Below are 22,073 nucleotides of genomic sequence, written 5' to 3' on the forward strand. Positions count from 1 at the left end.
ACATGCTTAGACATGCAATTTTATGTTCCATCTTTACAAATAAAATGCATCATTGTGCTTATGAATGGCCTGTGTGCATATGACATAGTTTCTGAACCAAGCAGTGACTGATTGGCCAGACTTATGTTGTGGCAGCATCCATCAAACATCACGGGAGAGCCCAGTGTCTCTTCAAGGTGCTCATCCTCGTCTGACATCAGATTTAGTTGTTATACTAACCCACAACAGGAATTGGTTGCACGGCCAATCAATACTTCTTCCTCTTGTGCACACCAGGCTTTTTAAAGCAGATGGGCAGACAAACAATGCTCTAAGTAACACAAAATGGAAATGTTTGACACACAGTCACAAGTGCTATGTGCTTCTTTGAAGCGCGTGCTGCTGAGAAATCTGTCAAGCTGTGTCGTCCCGCTGTCATCTTCTCTGTCCACAACATGTAAATCAGATGATAATTTAATCACAAGCACAACGTGTTGATGAAGTTTGAGTCTGACTGAATCACGTCGGGATCCTTCATCATCAGCTAAGACTTTAGCTGGAGTATGGCTATATGGGCCTGGTTAAACATTTGAGGTCCTTTTTTTTTATTGGTGAGCTTACACTGTAAATAGGAAACTTTTCTAATTCCTGGACAGTTTGCCTTATATAGACATATTAATAGTAGTAAAGTCAAAGCAATCACATTTGATCAGAACGTCTGAGTTGCTTTTTTCATTTTTTAATTTCTCCACACACTCTGTATTTTCTCTCACACCTTTTTTCATTATTGAACAGTAGCCTGCTATTCATGGTTGTGAGTTTCTTTTGCTGCCTTGTCTTGTCCTTCTGCAGGCTTTCACGTGAAATAAAACAATAGCTGAGGTGTTGCTGGGTATTCACTGTCGTAACGTGTTGCAGTGCAGGGCCAATACAGTGATGATGTGAACATTTACCTTCTTAAAGTATCAATAACATTTTAACATCCACCAAAACGACAAGACTTAAAGTAATGTGTCCTTCAGACAAAAGTATTAGGATTCCAAGCTGAAAAGTGCAAACCTTAATAAAATGCTTTCCTGCTTTGATGTTCTCACAGACTACCTGTCCCAAGGCGTGGACCTGAGCGGCATAGAGGTGATAGAGAATGACCTGCTCCTCATCAGCAGAGCCAGACTGGAGGTAGAGAACCAAGCCAAGAGGCTTCTGGAGCAGGGCATGGAGATTCAGGTAAAAACACACACACACACACACACACACACACACACACACACACACACACACACACACACACACACACACACACACACACACACACACACACACACGCACGCCTAAGACTGCCTAAAATTCTTTTCCTCTTTCACACATGCATTCCAGACAGTTTTGTTATTAATTCACACATGCAGTGTTTGAACAAACTTGTTACTGCTTTGTATACGTTTAATTTATCAATGATACCTTTAAAGGGGGAAAGCTTATCCATCAGCCTTTTTTGTTCCCTCTTGGGCCAGTCAAGATATTGGTCCGCTACTGTTACTAAATGAGACGTCCATGGGGCCGTGCAGCAGCTCCATCTGGTCAGTCGGTGTCATTTGTCATTTTAAATGACATGCCACAGCCTCGACAGGCTTTTCAGTTTTAACATGTTCAAATGTTTATTTTCCTTTTTGTTTCACCTCTTGAATCCTGATAATAGTAAATCGTTTGTGTTTTTTTCCATAATCTACTCTTATTAAATCTCCACACTCTGCACACAATCCCACCTATGATCTCTGATGCTGTCCTATTTCTTGCTCTCTTATCCCAGCAGGCCTCTCTGGTAGCTACCAATGTTACCATATGAAACCTGAGCTACTGTAGCACTAGCATGAGCCCCCACCTATGAGTTGCTATAAAACTAAATCTAAACATAAGCAGAGCACATCATTATCACATCTTATCATTTGATTTATGTGTGCAGCTGATTGGTTGAAAACAAATTTGACTGGGAGAGAGTCAGTCCCTCTTCAACTCCAGGTCACATCATATACAGTCTAAGTGAATTTAAAGTGATCAGCCACACCGATCAGCCCAAACAACTGTGAAGATGCAATTTATTTCTACTGTCATTTCATTTAAATCTATCAGAGCAACAGCCCGTCACAGCCAATGCTTATGTTATAATAGACCATGCATATCATTCTAGGGAACGAGCTTTGCAGGAACTAGAAACAATAATAGACAATTAGCATTTTTACTTGAATCCAGTTTATTTAAATGGCACCAACAGATGTCATCAAAGTGAGCGTTAAGACCTTTTAGAAAAATACAACTACATATAATATAACTAATAAAAACAACAAATACCATTTGAGCATTTTTTTAATCATAAATAAATTAAATAAACGTCAAATAGATCGATATGAATCAAAGACAGCAGCATTTAGTGCATCCAAAGGATTAGGTTGTCTACCAAGATTATTATTATTTTATCCTTTTCTCATAGCGTGTGACTAAATAAGCCAAATAATGCTCTGTCCGTTATAGTCTTTTTATGTGGGACTCCTATTTTATAGTATAAGTGAGTTTTTATTTGTGATCTGCAATGTTCAAATGCTCCAGATTCATTTATCAGGGCTTTAAATAAGCTCCAAACCAATGGATCATTAAGGCTCTACCTCCAAACTGCTCGCTGCTGGTAAATGCACTATTCAAGTAGATCTCCGCGTCAGTCCTGTTACTTCACCCTGATGCTCCTCTTACTCGTTTATTAAATTGCGTAATGACTTTTTTAAAAGCCACAAAGTAGGTCAGAGGCATTAATACGACGGCCCTGTCTGAGGGGTTTAGTTTGTGTGTTTGTTCCTTTTTATATATTATCAGAATGTGGTGAATGTCTCAGGGTAAATCATAGATCGCCTTTGAATATTTAATAAAAGACGATGTGTAGCAAACAATAAGCGTCTAACAGCTGAGGAAGTCACGTACAAGATTCATGTGTGCTGTAAAATACGTGAGCTCTGCTAACCTTCATGTGCCCCAGAAAGCTTGGTTCTCAGGGGGACAGCGTCCCATTAAAGAAAGTGTGTGTGTGTGTGTGTGTGTGTGTGTGTGTGTGTGTGTGTGTGTGTGTGTGTGTGTGTGTGTGTGTGTGTGTGTGTGTGTGTGTGTGTGTGTGTGTGTGTGTTCACTGTAACCAGCATCATCCAAACAGTAGAGCTTCTGCTCTGATGCTCGTTCTCTGCTGTACGCCACATAAAAAGAATTCAGGTCAACATATCAACGCTTTGGCAAATGTGTGTTTCATATTTCATGCACAACTCAAAGGAGGGGTGTTTCATTTTAACATTTTGCACAAATTAATTAAAAACGTAGGCTTCTACCAGTGTTTGTATTTCCCAAAACATGGGACAGTAGCATTTAACAGAGGGAGCACCAAGGCTCAATCCACCATCAAAAAGATGCATGTTTCTTCTCTGGGAGTATGACACGAGTCCCTGAGGAGAGAGGACAGAAATAGAAGAAGTGATGGACAGGGTCTAAGAAAGAACATCCCTCCAATGAAAAGGATTACATAATGTGGTACCTCAGCTGTAGAATGCTGCTTTATCTAATGGTAATGGTGTGTATATTTAGTTTGGAGTCCGTACTGAGTATAGGGGCCGAGGGCTGGAGGGGACGGGCTGGTAGGACATTGGACTGGGATGCTTCCAGCCACCAGGTGTGACATGACGCGTTCCCCACTGTGGAGTCAGTGAAGAAGAAAACACGGTTAATCAGTTAATAAAACAGTAGCAGTGACACCGAGCTGGTCTTCATGGTTTGGACAAATCCTCTCTTTGTGGCTTCCACCGTTTCCAGCTCCGACACCGTGCTGTGCATGTGGACCCCTGCCAGACACACACAGGTACTGTGTCACCACGCAGACACAGTGGAGCTGTTTATTGTGAATATTATGTAAGGAGTTGTGTGGGAGCTAGTTTCACTCCAACGCCCAGCACTAGCCCTGTAGCCCATCTGTTGCCTGTGAGCTGACCACATACAGTAAAATGCTGTCCTTTGAAGCAGGCAGATGTCTGACCAGCATCTTCTGTGGCTCAGGCAGGTTCAGCTGGAGTCCCACACACTGCCTGGTAAGGTCCACTGGAATAACAAGACTGCAGCTCTGATCTGTCAGTCACTCTCTGTTTATTATAATAATAAACAGTAGTAAAAACATAAACACAAGGAGGTACATTCAGTTTAAGGAGGCAACATGTCTTCACAGGGGAGAAGCTGAAGGAAAATGAATAAAGCTTTGAAGTGTGAGTTGTCAGATTTACTACTACTTAATTACCCTTTTGAGTTATTCCTTTATGATCAATGAACTGCTAACAGGGCTGTTGGTTGGCTTCAGAAAGTAGACAGACGATCACAGATGATGAGGACCGCTATTACCACTCTCCTCACTTCACTAACTGGCCAGGCCTCGTCGCCAAGCAGTAAACACGTCCTCATCCAGTCGTTATTTCATATCTGGTACCTTCAGTGAAAACACCTGTGAGGTTCATTAGAGCCTTTTCCTTCGTCTCCTCCATTTGTACTGCGCATTCACAGCTCACTCTCATTAAATCCGTGCAGACTGTATTTGTATTTCTGTGTGTTCCCTGATAAACTGGGGTTTTGCATGTGAAACTACACCCATGACCATCAGCCATCTGTGTCTTTCAGAACCCCACCCAGGTGGGCACGGCCCTGCAGGTCTTCTACAACCTGGGCAGCCTGACAGACACCATAAGCAGCGTGGTGAGGGGTTATCACAGCACCATACAGGAGAGCATCACCAGCGCTCTGGACATCAAGGGTCTCACGCAGCCGGCCAACCCCAAAGGTGAAGCCCTGAGAGACCAGATCTAATCAGCTATGTAGCACACACACACACACACACACACACACACACACACACACACACACACACACACACACACACACCACTGGCCTCGTTTCTAGATGAGAGACAATGGACTCTTATGATTTGACCTAGTTCTTAAGTTGGATTGATCCAAAGTAGATTATTATAACGTGGCCACAGAGAATAGTCAAATCTGTCTGAGGGGCCTGGCTCTGATGCAGCTGCCACATCACTGGTCTAATTAATGCACAGCCTCTGTTAGGTCAAAGCTTCTTTACTGGCGTTTTTCAGCCTCTCTGTATGATGAACGATTAGCAGCAGTTCATATCTTAAATCTGGTGATGTTCTGTAGTTATTGTAAGTGTCCAGCTGTGTGGTTTGTGTTAAAACAGATAAGAGCCAGTTCTTTAGATGTTTATGAATTCCTCATTATAGAGACAGGAGTCTGAAAAGTAGCATAAATATAAGCTACTGTTTGATGTTACTTTATATAACAAATCAAGTTAATTATCCAGTGTAAATTGAATTCACAAGTTGTGAATTTAAAAACAGTCACTACCAACAAAAGTAATGCATGAAATGAGTATTTGTGGAGTGTCTGATAGTGAGTGATCTCTTAGTGGTTGATATTAGCTTCAGGACCATAGTCTAGGCAATGGAGGCCACACAGACACTAACTTTTTTAAAATAAGATTGGCTTTGGGTCTTTTACTAGCAATAATCAGGCTGTAGAATGTCTAGCTATTCCCCAGCAGTGAACAGACCTGATCCCTGACTGTCCAGGTGCTCCAGGCAGAGCAGTGCTGCCAACACCAGGTAACACGGCCGCGTTCCGCGCAGCCCTTTGGACCAACCTGGAGAAACTGATGGACCAGATATGTGCTGCATGCAGACAGGTACCACTCTGCTGTCCACAGACCTGAGTCACAGATGGCTGAACGTAAGCGAGCAGGATGGATGAAGTAGTCTTTGTTGTGTTTCCACAGGTGCAGCATCTGCAGAAGGTCCTCATGAAGAAGAGAGACCCAGTCACTCATGTGTGCTTCATAGATGAGATCATTAAGGTGTGTTTGGCCATAACGTGACAAAGTGACACACCCTTCTTTAACCCTCCTTACATAGCAGGGCCTGCCCACCACCTTGAAGTAACAGCAGATGCCAATAAACAGCAACGTGGGCCTGCTTACTCCAATAGTACTCCATCAGTAGTAATCATGGGAGTCATTAACGTATCATCTTTGCTGTCTCGCTGTCTCACCTCCACAAAGACCCAGTTGTACAAATCAGAGAGTGTTACTATGGAAACAAAGCTCTCACCAATTACCCAGAGATGGAAGTGCGAGCTGGAGACCTAATGACATGTCTAAATGCAGGGCTCCTCAGCGGTGCAGCTGCACTGTGGTCCTCTTTGTTGTGTGTCTGCCAGGAGATGCTGATGATGTTTTCATAGTGGCAGGAATAGAGATGCCTGCGCACATATGCATCCCTTAATAGTGGAGCAGAGAAAACAACCTCCGCTAATTTGAACATAGATACACATGATGGTTTATAGTTGATACTCCAGCTTCTCCTGTTTTTTTTTATCTGTCTGGTGGGATCAAGCTCCTGAAAATCTAGACTGTGCCTGCTGGGATGGCAGAAGATTACACAATGAATCCTGGACAAATGTTCTATCTATACTGATGCATTGGTTTAAACTGTCTGAGTACAGTGGCAGGGATTTGACACCTGTTTTTTACAGAACAGGAATTACAGAACCTTTCCACTTCATTGACTGGACTCTTTTCACCTTTACTTAACTTACTTACTTACTTTACTTAATTTTCGTCAGATATTTAACAGTGCTCATTCTTGAAAGGTTGCCCTTTCTCACAATGAGAAAGATTTACCAAACATAAATAAATGCAACAAGGATGAAGAGCAAATACTTAGCATCATCAGCACCACTGTAAACAGCAGTGTCTGAGCAGAACGATAACCTGGAATTATGTTCTCCATGACTTCCTCTAATCATTGTTCTTTGTATACCTGGCGACAGGATGGCCAGCCTGATATCCTCTACGTCTTCTGGACAGATGTGACCAACACACTCAGTGAGGAGTTTCACAGAGCAACTGAAGGTGAACTGTTCATCCCCACCCCCTTATTATACTATATAGAGGACAGCAGATGTAAACATAAAGCTCCATCCATAGTAAGTAGCTGCTTGTCCTGTAAACTTTCTACATAAAGAGGCAGATTAGAGAGTTGCCATTTTTGTAATTTATTGTAATAACAAGAAAGTAAAAATAATGGGGAAAGCAATTCAAAATATTGATGTGCACAATCATTAACCCAAATTAAAACCCAACCAACGCTGAACTACACCAGCGGTGGGGAGACTAGAACATACACCACGGAGGTGTGATGCAAAGATCCCAAAATCCTCAAATTGCTTCTGCCTTTTGTTCCTTTCCCTGGCAGGGTGGAATGTCTCTCTGGTCTAATCAAATTTCATATTACCACCTTCTCTGTCATCTCTGTGGCTCTGTGTGTGGAGATGTTTACGTTCTTCCACCTGTATCACCAGTGTCTCGCTATCAGAGAGAAGGAGCAGTACTGTCAGGAGACACCCCTCCTTGGGGACAAGGGACAGGGAGTCAGATAGGAGTCAGTTCCCGGGAGTGCCAGGCAGAGAGCAGTCAATCAGATACATTAAACCTGATGTATTACGAACAAAATGAGATGAATTGCACACATAAGAACACTCAGTGTTAAACATAAGTCATATACCACATGATAGTCATATAGGATAAGAAAGGCACAATTTTTCCCATTACACTGCTGTACCACCGGCTCATGCAAGGCTTCATCTAATGAGCCCAGGTCATCAGTCTGTAACAAGAGCTGTAACAGCAGGAGATCAGTAAAGCTATGGGTGATAACCAACGGCCAGCCCCACGCTGACTCGGCGTATTGGACCGATGTACAGCTTGGTTGGCTGTGGGTCACTGATGGTGCTGCCTACAGCAGCCTGAAGTGTGAGTTGACCCACAGCTCATGGAAGTGTGGAAATAAAGGCTTCAGTTATTATTAGGAGGTGTTTGAGAGTAACCACAGGAGCACAGTGGTCAGCAAACATTGCATATACTGCTGGATACTAATAGAAGCACCCTCCACAGCTCTGCACTGGGTGGTGTACTGTACAAGCTCAGGGCTCCTTTGGTTTGGAAGTGGCTCCAGAGCTGTAGTCACAGCTGAAGCTCAGTGACAGCTTCAGCTTCCTCTGGAGCAACACCTGCAACACACATAATGTACATGATATAGTTTGAAAGCAAAAGTCTTAGTGTTGATTATTAATTATTACTGTTTTTAATAAAATGCTTGTTCATAGTGAACTCCACAGAACAGGGCAGAACTAAAGAGATAAATACAATAACTGAGTCCAATTGGATATGTCACATGCTCCTCATGGATTTTACTCCATGTTGACACAGAGTTCAATCGATTCATGGCCCATTGAAACCAAACACAGAACACAGTTTGATTTTAATGGTAGTCCAGTCTTGTATGGTTAATGAATGCTGGCTCAGTGTCTATTTAAACACAAGTCATCCCACACATCAGGCGGGGGGTCACTCCTTCGCTCCGTGTGGTCATCAGCCATCTCTTCTACCTTCATCCCTCTCACTCACACAGCCGCACATTCTGTGACCATCTTACAAATTCTAGTAGTTAGACTGTTTACTGATCCAGTTATTGGTGCATGGGGTGAATTCACCATGCTAGTGTCCTTCAGTTGTTACTAATTTAGATGTTTATATTGTTGACATTCATAACTTACGTTTCAGACTGTTTGTCTTCATTTGGTTCCTGTAACTATAATTGTTACAATAATAATATTAATCTATCAGTGACATGTCACAGATAGATGTAATTGCTGATGACCTGACATACACATTACTTCTCCGCAGCCTCGTCTTTCCTGAAGCAAGCATTTGAAGGAGAATACCCCAAGCTCTTGCGACTGTACAACGAATTGTGGCGCAGACTGCAGCAGTACAGCGCCAGCCTGCAGGGGGCGCTGATGAGTAGCAACGTGGACGACATCAGTGCTGCGGAGACGGACAGCCAAGATCTCTTTACGCACGGCAAGCAAGACTACAAGTGAGTTCTCACACAGATGACACAGAATACTAATAATAAATATTCTAGAACATGTTCGTAGTAATAAGTATGTAGCAGAGCTGATGCCTTTTCTGAGCTCACAATGGCACAAGCAGAGCAGCTAATGGCATCATGCCTACATTTAATAATAATTTGATGAGACGCAGCTTCAAATTGCTTCTGCTTGGAGGTTAAACCCCATGAGACAGTTAGAAGGGAATGGAGTGGGGCCACCATAACAGAGTATGTGTCTTTTCTTGCGTAGCCCAGAGAAGGCTCTGAAGGACTCCCTGCAGTCGTATGAGGCAGCCTACCTATCCAAGTCCCTCTCCCGCCTCTTTGATCCCATCAACCTGGTGTTCCCCATGGGCGGCCGCAACCCGCCGTCCAACGACGAGCTGGACAGCATCATTAAGACCATCAGCAGGCACGTACCGTGTCCAGGCTCAGCCTGGATACATGGCACACGCTTCATCTGACATGTTGAGAGTAGGATTTGTGATGTGACAGTGCTGAAGCCTTTACTGTTCCAGTTAGGTTATGGTGTTTGCAGCATGATTTAATGACGTCCAGTAACAGAAGGAATGAACCATGAAATCTAATGTATAGCTTATTATTCACCTGAGTCTGAGAAAGTGACAGCTGCTCTAGCTTTAGTTTTTCCTCTCTGACAGTGGTAAAGTTCACTCAGCTAAAATGTCACCAGTGGCTGAGGATGGTGGAAAGCTACTGCTCATTAGCCAAATGGCAAACCCCCTGGGAGAAGGGCTCTGTGTTAATACTGATAACCTGTTGGTAGGCACACATGCATCCGAGTCATACATTACTTGTTGTAATGGAGAGCGTGTCTGTTTGTTCCTGTGTCGATCTTCAGTGAGCTGAACGTAGCATCAGTGGACCCAAACCTCTCCCTGGCTGTAGCCAGAAATGCTGCTAAGACTGTGCAACTCTTCTGTGTCAAATCTGAACAGCTGGTGGGTGTCACCTTGTACATATGTCTGTATACGTATACTGGGATGCATTGTACTAACATCTGTCTGCAGCTGTGCACTCAGGGTGATGCCAGCCAGGTGATCGGTCCACTAACGGAGGGCCAGAGGAGGAACGTAGCAGTGGTCAACTCCCTCCACCGTCTGCAGCAGGCTGTAGCCAAGGTAGCAACACAATGGCTGACCAGTGCGAGACTGGAGAAATGACATGGAGAAATGTACAGACATGTCAGATATGAGTGAACGATTTAATTCCTTTGCTAATGAAGTTCCATTCATCATGTGGACAGAGACATAGTAACGGTTTTGATTTCCCAGGACTCTTTGCCTGCTGCCTTTTAAAAGTCTTGTACTGTTTCTCCTTTCCAGCGTCTCATAAACACAGTAGCAACATGACAACACACACGCTTTGTACGGAAAGTATGAAATAACAATGGGATAAAATTCGGCGTGTCCTCCATTAAACATGCATGGCAGCAGCGCCACTGGAACCCATTACTTCAGCATTAAATATTAAACCTTTAGATTCCTACTGTGACAAAACAAACACTGTTCTGACTCTCAGCTAGGACACGTGTAGACAAACACACGAGCAGACGTCTGACTGTAGTTACATGGCTTTTTGGACAGGGGGCACTGTCTCCCAGTCACTGCCTTGCTCAACTTCTGGCTTTGTGTTTACAGATCATGTCTGGATTAGGAATAGGTCCACCAGCTGCTGCAGACTCTCTGTCTTCGTGTTTGGAGGTAACAGTGTTTTATCTATCTATTATTTAGACTCACATCAGCATCATGATTAAAGTCTGGACTGTGCTGGGTAATCCTAAAACCTACAAACATGTCTAAAATAATAGTAGGAAGCAACAGTGCAGACTGTCATGGATCCATGTTGATCCAATGTTATGCCACATGGATCCATACAGGTGACACCATGCCCATATTTACCTGTTAGCCATTCATCAAGACCTCTGCCACAGTGGTAACCAGCAGTAGTTCATGTATGCATGGCCTCATTTGACCATTCAGGGAGTGCGAGCCCTGATGAGCAGTGCGGTGCAGCCTCTCCTCCAGTCGGTGGGTGACTCCATAGAGGCCATCATCATCACGCTGCACCAGGAAGACTTCTCAGGGTAGGTCACACATCATAGGCTATGCACTGATCACGTGTTAGTACCACAGCTTTAGCTTCCAAAGGATTATGGAGCGCTATTTTCTTCTATGCATGATGGCTCATTACATATTAGAAATAGTTGGATACATTCTTTCTACACTGCTATCATGAGTAGTTTACATACTTCATCAGGTGATCTCATAGACTCCTCCCACCTGTCGCAGGCCCCTGTCGAGCCCGGATAAACCCGACGTTCCCTGCTCCCTTTACATGAAGGAGCTGCAGGGCTTCATCTCCAGAGTGATGGCAGACTACTTCAGACACTTCCAGTGCGCTGACTTCATCTACGACAGCACAGAGGCCATTGCTCAGAGAGCCATGGAGTTGTTTGTCCGCCACGCCAGCCTGCTGCGCCCACTGGGAGAGGGAGGCAAGATGAGGCTGGCCGCAGACTTTGCTCAGGTGCGGTGATACCGCTGACGCTCAGGCTGACGTCCAGTCTGGCTGCTTCTAACCTCTGTGTGTTTGATGTCAGATGGAGATGGCAGTAGCACCTCTGTGCAGAAGGGTGTCTGACCTGGGGAAGGCCTACAGGATGCTGCGCTCTTTCAGGTGCGTGATTGCTGGGGCTGCATCCATGAGGTGTGATAATTGTCCCTGTGTTGTCTCAACACTCAGTTCAACCCAAGGACACTGGAGCCTGTGATCTACTTAAAGTAGTTTGATACATGATGCTGGCTAAGACCAACAGCAAACACTAGGGTGGTTTATACACCTCAGATCTTACAGTACAGTTAGTAGAGTTGTCATGTGGTTTAGTCTGTTCTATAAAGAACTGTGGTGCAGGGTTCTAGGCCCAGCTAGGTCCCACAGTTATTCCTGGGCTCTGAACCCCTGCACCAGTCAGATGCTCTGTAACAGTATGTCCTTGTGTTGCAGGCCGCTGCTGTTTCAGACCAGTGAGCTCATAGCAAACAGCTCCATTGTGGGAGACCTGATCCCCTACAGCACCCTGCTGCACTTCCTTTTCACCAGAGCCCCACCAGAGCTGAAGTCACCTCACCAGGTCTGCACGCACGCACACACACACACACGCACACACACACAGATCTTATTCTGGACCAATGAAAGGAGCTCTCCCCCCACAGAGGTCAGAGTGGTCCATTGCCCGTTACTCCCAGTGGCTCGACGATCATCCCTCAGAGAGAGACAGGCTGACCCTCATCAGGTATGTGTTCATGTCGCCTATTGACTGCTTCTGTAGAACATAAACTGTGGCCAGTGATTGTGGATGCCTTTGTCCTGACACTAGAGCAGCCTCTAGTGGAGTGTTTTTGCTGATTGGAGCATTCACCATGTTTCCTCGTAGGGGCGCCCTGGAGGCGTACGTGCAGTCCGTGAGGGCCCGGCAGGGAAAGGAGTTTGCCCCCATCTATCCTATCATGCTTCAGCTGTTACAGAGAGCCACAAGTGGCCCTCAGGAGGTCAGAGGCTGATGCTTGCTGCAGCTGGAAGTGGTGGTGTGTGTTTTTGACTGCGTAGGTACATGGGGCTTTGTGTTTTTTTTTTACTGATGCAAACATTCCAAAACTGAATGTTAAACCTCTATATGCAACACTACAGAGTGGCTGTTACTGATCAGTTTCACATCTGCTGCATCTGACTGTGTGAAATAAACTGTAGAGCAATAAATATTTGTATAACTTTTATTTGCACCTTTTGTCATAACACGAAACACACAAAATACGACATGAGTATCTTTCCAACATGGAGTCAGACGGGCCATTTCCACTGGTTGGGAGGAGGCTCCTCAATCAGTGGTTCCCAGGGTTTCCACTCTGACATCTTCCTCGAGAGATTGAGCTCACACTCTGCCTGCATGCACACACATTTATAGTAACAATGTCATCAGCACAAAAACAAACCCATTCACTAAAACACTGGCCTACCTGGAAAATGACCTCTTCTATCTGACCACAGCTGATTTTCTTCTCAAGCTTTTCGATGTCAGGTTCCTGTAAAGAGAAACGCAATCGGTGAAGCAGCTGATGGGTCAGTCGTCATCTGAACTTGCATCGACCACTTCTCTAAACAGGCAGCAATGTCATGTAACGTAAACCAGCTGTTAGATGTTAAAGTGTTGCCACTAGCTGACGCCTCACTGACCTCTTCGACATGGGTTAACCTCTCATTGACCAGCTGCTCGGTGTACTTCCTGTAGGCGGCATCCTGTGGCATAGTCTGCAGCGAAGCCAGGATCTTGGAGTAGAGAATCCTCAGACGCTGAGAAGAACAAGCAAAGAGAGTCGGCACGCTACCTTACATTGACTGACATAGGGAGCAGAGAGCTGTAAATCCCCCTCAGCCGCTTACCTCATGTGGCGTATGGGACACTGCCAAACCGACAAGGCCAGTCGTCTAGGAGAGAACAGCAGAAGACAAGTCACTTTAGCTCCTACTCACTTCTTAAAAGGGACACTAAGCTGATTCACTGTACAGTTGATCATTTTTATGTGACTTTCCACAGAGCTCATGTATGATCAGTGGTCATAAAGACTAACACTCACAAATTTAAACGAGCAATCACGAATGATTCTAATTTATAGTGGTATTGGTATTTGAAGTGAATTAAAACAAAGATGGGTTCTGTTGAGTTGTCAAAGTGACTGGCTGAGAACTTAGCATTTCAACAAATCAAGCTACAGGTAGATAACCTGGAAAAAAACAGATGTTTAGGCCTCTAAATACAATAAATGTTCCAGTTAGTTTAAACCAAGTAATTAATAACTGAGGATTTTGTTGGCCTGAACCGAAATCCTGAATAAAAATGTTATTCTCTACAAAAAAATTATCTATATGCTGGAATAGGCTCTATTTATGCTCTGTTTTAAAAAGGTGTACACCGTCACATAATCACCGCAGAGCAAAAGCTTCTACTACACTGTCCAAAAAGACACGCTGTGGAAAGTAGATGAAAGGGCCATTCTGGTTTTAATCAGCCTTACAGAGTTTAAGGTTTCACAAATTATAACTTATTTATTACCACCTCTTGATAAACTAGAGCTGGTTTAAGGAGGAACCTTGTGTGGTCTGTTTTATTGTGGCAAAGCGGACCTTTAACACACAGAATGAGGGCTTCAGAGATCAGAGTAGTGGTAGTGTCGTTAAACGCTTTATAGTCTCTCCTCAGTCACTAGAGCTCGACCTTCTCACCTGTTATAGGTTTAAACCTATTCAAATCCAAGTTCTCTAATAGCTGGAGAAGCGACAGGGGAACAGAGCCTTGAGTTGCTACATTCAGCCTCGTTCCAGTGTTTTTACTGTGCTGCTTGTGATACACACTCACTCAAACACTCACGAAGACTCGTACGTATTTGCGGAGGGTCGGAAAACGATCCGGTTCGGTCGTTTTATTGGTCGACAAGCAACATAATCCTATTTATTTTAAATCGGTCCTCAGGTTAGCGCGTAGAATTAAACCGCTTTGGTTGTAACTTCCAACGCAACCAGTCATGAGCTACGTTAGCCACACAGCTAGCTAGCTAGCACATAACGGCGCCTCGCTCTTTCCTTCCTTCCACTAGTGATAGTAGTACAAGGCAGTGCAATCATGTCCACCTATTAGGCAGGAATCATTCTTTTCCAGCATCCAACTAACAACATGACCTCTACTCGTACCTTTTTCAGCAGCCCGGCCATCCTCCTCTGCAGCGGAACCTCCGACCTGCGATTTCCGGCCACTGGATATGACGTCAGAGCTGCTACCACAACTAGACCGGCAGGTGTACGCACACTTTGAGATGACGCCGATTTTTTTAAAAAGCACTAGAATAATTAGATGTGTTATAATGAAGGACAACCTTTACTGTCTACCAGCTAAAAAGTTAATACAGTGGGGTAAAATCACATTTCCCCCAGAAACACTAAATGAAAATACAAACAAAACACGTGATAAAGACTGACGCTCAGTGTGTGACTGCAAGTCATGGACCTTGTGAAGGCTGCAGGTTTTCCCCCTGGTTCCTCCCAGTCGAAAAACTGGGTTCATTGATGAGCCTGTGTGTGTGTGTGTTGGACCGGTGGCCTGAACCTGTCTCCCGCACCAGTGCATGCTGGGAAGGATGGGCTAGTTTGTGCTGTGAGTCCACTAACAGTTGATGCTATACACTACACACATCAGGACAAGTGGAGGTTGGAGACGTTTAATGACATCAAACCGTATCGATGGCAGCTATCTGAACATGAACATGAATTTAAAACCTCTAGTGGAAATGCCATCTACCTACAATACAGTAAAAAATTCAAAATATAAAAATATATTACAAATCTCAGGTATTTACAATGCACGTCTGTCTACAGTGGAGGTTACAGCCTCGTCAGTTAGTTTCAGTCTAACCTATAAAAAGACAAACATATTCTCTACAGTCCACTGTAAAGGCAGCACCAAGTGGAGAGACACTAGAAGGTCACTACAGAAGCAGAGTGGAGAGGCAGACGCATCAGAAGAACATCCTGTGGAGGAAGATCAGGATGCTGTTAGTGAGCACCAACGCCGGACCACATGAAAGCACACGAGCCAACACACCTGTAAATGGTGGGGTCCAGCAGCACAGCTGTGTCTGTGGGCAGCTGGGACAGGTGGACCACCTTGGTCTTCTGCTGCGGTCGCTCACTCTCGTTAACCCACACGTCTGGAAGTCTGCCACATGGAGACAGCAGTCAGCAACATGCACAAGCTCTATCAGCAACAACTGGGAGCATCCCACAGCAGCAGCAGAACCAAGAGGGGAGTCTGGACCAGAGGGGTCAAACTCAGGCCTCTACCGTTCACCTCTATCAGTGGGTTCAACCAGTCAACAGCTGGAAAAGCTAACTGGCCCAGCAGACACAGATGGAGACCATCTGTTTTAGACCCACCAACAGTCTGAGCACACAAAGCTACTAATCTCACACATGTAACGCGTTAGTGTACTCCAGCAGGTCTTACATATCTTCAGGGGTCCAGTGCAACAACACCTTCACTTTGCCAGAGTCCTCTTTCCTCCTGGCGATAACCTGCAACACACACACAGAACTGGCTAGTGAGCTCTGGTAGAAAATTAGACACATCCTGCATCTGTGTGTGTGTGTGCGCACACGCCCACCGTGCTATGGAACACCACACTGTGTCCGTTGCCCAGGCTCTCGATGTGTGTTGCCAGGTTGAGGCAGATGGCTCGATGGCGGATGGCGTCCATGGTCTGAGCGTCAAAGAAGTCATGAGGTCGAGCTAAAAAGGACGAACAGTGTCAGTGATGTGAAGGTGTCTGTGTGCGCGCACGCGTGTGCTGACATACGCAGCGAGCGCCTGTATTTGTTCCTCAGCTTCCTCCTCTTGTTGAGGCCGGCCTTGGACGGGGACTCCTCCTTCACTCGGCCCTGGCTGGACATCTTGGAGGAGCCCTGGGAGCTGAAGTGGGTGGGCACGTGGCGAGCCAGGCCTCCCTGCGAGGCGAACGTGGCGTTGCAGCCCCCGACCACACACTGCAGGAACACAACAGCCTCATGAGGTCGGTGTGACGGGTGGTTAGTGCGGAGCGGGCCGTGTGCTGGGTCTCACCTTAAACGGCTTGTCCCCGCTGTGGGTCAGCATGTGTCTCTGCAGCCAGCTCTGACTGGTGGAAGGAGTGTTGTACACTTTGCAGCCTTTCCACAGACACACAAACACCTAGGAAGCACACAAACAGGTACACTTTAGGGGGTCCACAGTCAGTTCCCCCACCTCGCCTCAGACAGACTTGACGTTGAAGCTCACCCCTCCTCTCTGCGCGTCCACATGTGTGGCCCGGATGTGTTCAGCCAGGTCCGGGCTGCAGGTGAACTGCAGCTGGCAGTGATCCCAGCAGCAGGTGTAGCTCAGAGATTTGCCCCCCGCCGGTGCCGCGCCGCTCCCCGCCGCTGCCCCCCCACCGTGACCGTTGAGCATGGCCGGAGTGGAGCGCCCGCTGGACGCCGTGCTCTCCATGTCCATCAGGGTGCTGCTGATACTGGAAACACAGAGGTCCAGTTCAACAGGGTGAGATCAGAGGTGAGGGCTGTAGCAGAGCAAAACCTCACTTGACTGATGTCTCCTGCTGTGCCCACTAACATGTTGCTAAAGCTGAGGGAAGTGAATCTGAAGACTGGAGCTGCAGCACCTGGAGACACAAAGTTAACACTTCCAGCTTCACCCTCATCCGATAAGCAACCAATGGTAGAAACAACCCTCAGAACCAACCAACCACAAACCTGTGTACTCTCACCAGGTACAACACAGTGAGTCAGTTCGGGTTCTACTGGGGTTCTACTTTGGTGGAGGCAGAGGAGTACTTCACAGACAGGAAGCGTGGAACAAAAGGGGATTCCAGTGATGCTGGAGCTCCTGCTCCAAGTGGGAGCGTCCCACACGCTTCACCTTCAGGGTTAGTGGCATGTTCCAGTTTGCTGTGGTAGATCCGCTCACTCCTTTTTCCCTCTGCTGATCAGCACCAGCAGGAGTTACTAGTGACCTCAGGACTGGATCCCTGTGGAACCGTCTGCAGCACAGAACTGAGCCTTCAGACAGAACCTGGGCTCAACTAGCATCACAGCCTACAATCTGTTAAAAACCCAGTAATACTCCTTTGAGCAAGGCAGCCCTCGCTAGCGCACCCAGGGACTAATTAACCCGCCTCACCAAAACAAAAATAAAAGGAATAACACGGAACTTCCTGGTTAGCTGGAAGCATTCACCGCCTCAGCTGCGTCCTGGGACCTCCAGCCCAACAGCTCATTACGGACCCGTAAACACAACGATCGGAACCGGCGCAGGAAGAAGCGGTTCCTGTGGGTCAGCCGTGCCGGTCCAGGTTCGCTACGAGCCTCACTACTAAACACTGAGCTGCTTTAGCCAGAGCCGCGGTCCAGTCGGGTAGCCGCATCCCGGAACCGGCTCCGCACGACGGTTCGGCTTTCTCCGTTCGGCCCGCTTCGTGGACGCACCTGTCCTCCGAATCCATCCGACTGAGCGGCTCCCCGTCCGACGACGCCACCTCGACGCTGGCCCGTCTCTTGGCGGCGGGCTTGGCGCGGTCGCTGGGTCCGGAGGACACGCCGTCCCCCTCTCTTTGTTCTTGCTTCAGGACCCGGGAGCCCTCCTGCGCGGAGTCGGTGCTGCTCGCCAGGCTGCCCTGCACCGGACTCTTCCCCGCCTCGGAAAGCTCCCCGCCGGGCTCTCTCGCGCTGCTCTCGGCTCTCTCCGCTACTTTGTCGGCGTCGGGCATCGCCGCCGGGTCGTAGCCGCGCTCCTCGGCCTCGCTGCAGCTCTTCACGTCCATTCCTGCTCCGCTCTCGTTGTTGTCGCCCGGTTCCTGTTCGGGGTCCAGCTCGGCCTGGCCCTGTTTCCCGGCCGCTGCCGCCGCGTCGCCGGCCCCGTGTTCGCTCGACGTCGGCTGAGAGTCTTTCTCGGGCCCCTCGCTCGTTATTTGCGCCATCTTCGACGAACGGAGAAGTATTTTCGTGATGTTGCCCTTCTTCCTCCACTCACGCTCGGCTTCGAGCCTCCGCAGCGGGGGGTTGGCGTGACGTAGGACCGAAGCTCGTCTATTCGCTAAGACGCACGGCCTCTCACTCCGCTGCCTGGACAAGTTTATGTTACAGGGGGGACGGAGGACAGGGGACGCTGGCCATTAAGAGCCTGTTATCTACAAGAGATATTTGCCAGGGTAATAGGAAAACTTTCAAAGATAACTCAATCCACGTGGCCAATAAGAAATTGTTTCCTTAATGAACTAGTCGCTGTTCGGATGAATATCAACGTCACAGAACGCATACACGTCGGATTCAGTGTTTATGAACCGAGTCATGCTGTTATACGGAGACGATCTTTGTCATTGTGGCCTCTCAGCTCCACGTGTTCCGACAAACAGAACAATTATCCAAGTTAACGGCTCGTTCCTCTTTAAATAAAGTGAACATTGCTTACGGTTACCGTCTTATTAAACACGAGCTAAACTCCAGCCACGTCCGCGCGTGTCGGGCGTTCACGCGGTGTTCACGGAGTGGCCGACGTCTTGCGTTCAAGTCCGCACTCCGTTATGCGCTAATGCGCCATGTACTCAAGTAGAACAAATGTTTTGTTTCTCCTGGAGTCATTAGAAAGTGTCTGACTGGTAGGCCTTGCTCAGCGGTACCACGGCTGGTGTGTACAGATAGTATGAAGTTTTCCACTCTGCACATATTGTAGTAATTATAATCATTTTGTTACAGTCAGGTTGTTAAAGCCATTTTACATTTCATACATACAGCATTAATATTAATAAAATGAACAAATGAAGCCATGAAGCTAATAATAGGTTTAAAGTCATATTCAAGTAACACATGAAAAGCATGTCGTAAGAACATCACATTTATTTCACATGATATAAAACAGATGGGTATGAACTTTTTGCATATTGACCCTATTAATAATAACCTCTGATAATATTCACTCTTCTTTTCAGTGTGTACATAAATTATGCTATCTTCTGCTATTTAGTTCTCTTTTTACAGTTTGTACATCTTTCACTTCTTGTGAGTCCTGGAGCTCCAACGTCCCACTTATTGCTTCATACGTGTGCTATTTTCTGATTCTCCACCGCCTACGACAGGTAAAAACTCATGGTGTCTAATCTGCGTCGAGCTCTTTCTTTTATGTAATGTAAAACAAAACGACACAACTGAAATCTAAGCAGACAGAAACCTGCTCAACGTGAATGATCACAACTTCAGGAAGAGAAAAACAGCAGCATGAAGTGGCACCTTGTTGGAGTAGAAATTTGCTTATATATATATATAGATATATATATACTTTACAAGTGTATTTTTATATGTCGATCTGACTCGTAAAGATGTGAAAATAGAATAAAAAGGAAGCCTGTTGTCTTAAAGCAACACAAAGGATTCATTCAGATAGAAGAGCATCGGTGGTGACTTTGGGCTGGAAGTAAAGCACTGCATGTGTGTGGAGACTCGGTGAGCCCATCGGTCGCTCATCTCCTCCAGCTGACCACCCTCCTCCGGCTCAGTGACAGCTCGTCCGTCCTCCAGGTCATTTAAAGATGACGTTAACATGACTTTAATACTAAGATATCAAAAGGTCTGTATACTGATGTGTGTAGGTATTTGGTAATACGTTTCTGTGGAGTTATATTAGCCACTAAACACATCTACATACAAACAAGACGGTGAAATGGTTTAACACTAAAGGCTGAGGTCGGGATTGACTCTACTGGATGTAAGCTACTCGTCTCTAGTCTCCTTGTTTACTGGAGTAACAGCAGTGACCTTTTGACCCCTGCTCTTTACCTGAACACAGAGCAAAGCAAAAATGTTTTTGACCTAGACTTCCAAAGCGAGTGGAGCCTTAAAGCCCAGCTGCACTTTAGCTGAATAAGGATGCCTACAATAGTCCCATAGTGAGAGTGGGGAAGTTGCATGTTCTCTGCATTTGACACATTGGGGGAGCAGTGGGCAGCCACGTGAGGGCGCCCAGGAGCTAGCATGAAGCGTCTTGCTCAAGGGCACACCTGGTGCCAGTGGTGGGGATTGAACCTGGCACGTTCTCCTTTCCAGGAAAATGCTGCAACCCATGATCTACCAGGCTACATTGCTAAAAAGTCATTAAACAACAGCTGGTAAAACAAGCAGGACTACATCTGCTGCAGAATGACTGAGGAAACGGTTCGGTGCAGTCTGGAGCCTGACTAACCTGTGTTGTAGGACTAGTAGCCAAAGGAAGCTATTGGTTGTTGTACAGAAGAGACAGGACCTTGTCTCTTTTTAAAGTAAGACATCTGTACTGGACAAGTCTGCTGCTTCACAGAAGCCACGGGTGTTCTCCGGTTACTGAGAAAGACGTGTATTGAATCAGCTTCTGTTACGGGTAGAACGGAAGCTTCTCACCTTTACTCACCTAATTCAGCTGAGTCCAATACATTATTATTAAACAGTGACTTATTTAGAGCTTAAACCATTTTACAGTCTTGGAAGTTGGAGAAATGTTTGGGGACAAATACAACTACATACATTACACGCGCTAGATGACCTGATGGACACATGGTAGAAGTACAGTACATGTGCCTTTGTCCACGTGCTGGTCAGCCGTCGTCCTCTGCTCATGTAACAGTAGTATCCAAGTGGAGCAGGCTGGCTACATCTGGGCTCTACGGGCCGGAACCCGGCGCCGCTCACGTGTCGCCGCTCACCATGCTAAGTGTCTGCGCTGCAGGGAGGAAAAGGAGCATGATCCGTTCATACTATAACAAACTGTGGACAAAGGAACACACACACACAGTCACAGGCCTCCGTCCTTCGAGAGTCTTTGTCCACTAGAGTGTGCTGTCTAGTCATGTACGTGTGGATGTGTGAGGTCCAAAAGCTCAGCAACTGTACACTGAGATGTGTGATGCTGGAACGATTTCTGGCTCGACCGTTTGTGTGATGCATGACAATCAGTGTTCCTCCTAAATGAAGGAGGAGCTTAGCTTAGCTTAGCTTAGCTTCCAAGCCTGGGTGACGTAACTGTCAGCCATATTTAAAACACAACCTGAGAGTGAGACGTTTCAGCTCTGCCTTACTTGCGGTGATTTTCCTGTGATTTTGTTTAATCACCTTCACAGTAACGTACTGCAGCGTCCACCCAATGATGTGATTAGAGGCTAGTTGTCTGTTTGACATGTGATTGTTTCTAAATGCATCCCAGTCAGACTCCCACCATATGTGGTGAATGAGATCTGTGATCCACCTGATTTGTGTGTGTCACATTAATTGATATCACTCAGTGCCTACCTCTATTCTATAGCAGAGCACTGCAACATCTTTCATGTAGAGACTCAGTAGCAGTGAAATGAGGCTGAAGTGTAATCTAATCTGACACTGCCTACAGGAGGGTCAGCCTTCACACGGCGCAGCAGTACATGTGAAAACACTGAGCTGGTGTCTG

At 46.2% G+C, this 22,073-nt stretch overlaps 4 protein-coding genes across 22 annotated transcripts in view; 1 reads left to right on the forward strand and 3 right to left on the reverse strand.

Annotated features, from left to right (window-relative positions):
* The window catches only part of cog5 (component of oligomeric golgi complex 5), a 27,511-nt gene extending 14,724 nt beyond the window's left edge, over positions 1–12,787 (forward strand). The window contains exons 7-22 of the mRNA XM_029160394.2: positions 1,076–1,206; positions 4,669–4,828; positions 5,633–5,745; positions 5,836–5,913; positions 6,888–6,969; positions 8,803–8,995; positions 9,261–9,422; positions 9,870–9,969; positions 10,039–10,149; positions 10,669–10,731; positions 11,011–11,114; positions 11,320–11,557; positions 11,631–11,707; positions 12,035–12,161; positions 12,244–12,323; positions 12,465–12,787. Coding sequence (XP_029016227.1) covers positions 1,076–1,206; positions 4,669–4,828; positions 5,633–5,745; positions 5,836–5,913; positions 6,888–6,969; positions 8,803–8,995; positions 9,261–9,422; positions 9,870–9,969; positions 10,039–10,149; positions 10,669–10,731; positions 11,011–11,114; positions 11,320–11,557; positions 11,631–11,707; positions 12,035–12,161; positions 12,244–12,323; positions 12,465–12,591 — 1,946 coding nt within the window. The 3' untranslated portion in view covers positions 12,592–12,787. The remainder of the gene's footprint in view (positions 1–1,075; positions 1,207–4,668; positions 4,829–5,632; positions 5,746–5,835; positions 5,914–6,887; positions 6,970–8,802; positions 8,996–9,260; positions 9,423–9,869; positions 9,970–10,038; positions 10,150–10,668; positions 10,732–11,010; positions 11,115–11,319; positions 11,558–11,630; positions 11,708–12,034; positions 12,162–12,243; positions 12,324–12,464) is intronic.
* On the reverse strand, positions 12,786–14,882 carry ndufa5 (NADH:ubiquinone oxidoreductase subunit A5). The gene is made up of 5 exons (XM_029160553.3): positions 14,774–14,882; positions 13,469–13,513; positions 13,262–13,378; positions 13,045–13,110; positions 12,786–12,970 (listed from the first exon to the last, which is right to left on the reverse strand). Exons 1-5 carry the CDS (start codon positions 14,792–14,794, stop codon positions 12,869–12,871), a joined length of 351 nt encoding a protein of 116 aa, XP_029016386.1. The 5' UTR covers positions 14,795–14,882; the 3' UTR covers positions 12,786–12,868.
* A 399-nt stretch (positions 14,883–15,281) lies between these two features.
* aebp2 (AE binding protein 2) lies at positions 15,282–19,159 on the reverse strand. The gene is made up of 8 exons (XM_029160462.3): positions 18,095–19,159; positions 16,890–17,121; positions 16,695–16,802; positions 16,432–16,618; positions 16,240–16,364; positions 16,083–16,150; positions 15,681–15,794; positions 15,282–15,607 (listed from the first exon to the last, which is right to left on the reverse strand). The coding sequence occupies exons 1-8, from the start codon at positions 18,583–18,585 to the stop codon at positions 15,595–15,597; spliced, it is 1,338 nt and encodes a 445-aa protein (XP_029016295.1). The 5' UTR covers positions 18,586–19,159; the 3' UTR covers positions 15,282–15,594.
* Positions 19,160–19,483: 324 nt separating this feature from the next.
* LOC114861294 (pleckstrin homology domain-containing family A member 5-like) overlaps positions 19,484–22,073 on the reverse strand; it is a 61,946-nt gene continuing 59,356 nt past the window's right edge. For all 19 annotated transcript variants that reach the window (XM_055511344.1, XM_055511342.1, XM_055511352.1 and 16 more), the window contains one exon: positions 19,484–21,353. In XM_055511344.1, the coding sequence (XP_055367319.1) occupies positions 21,319–21,353 (35 nt within the window). In that variant the 3' untranslated portion in view covers positions 19,484–21,318. The remainder of the gene's footprint in view (positions 21,354–22,073) is intronic.

Source organism: Betta splendens, chromosome 9, assembly GCF_900634795.4.
Source record: "Betta splendens chromosome 9, fBetSpl5.4, whole genome shotgun sequence".
In the NCBI taxonomy this organism is placed as follows: Eukaryota; Metazoa; Chordata; class Actinopteri; order Anabantiformes; family Osphronemidae; genus Betta; species Betta splendens.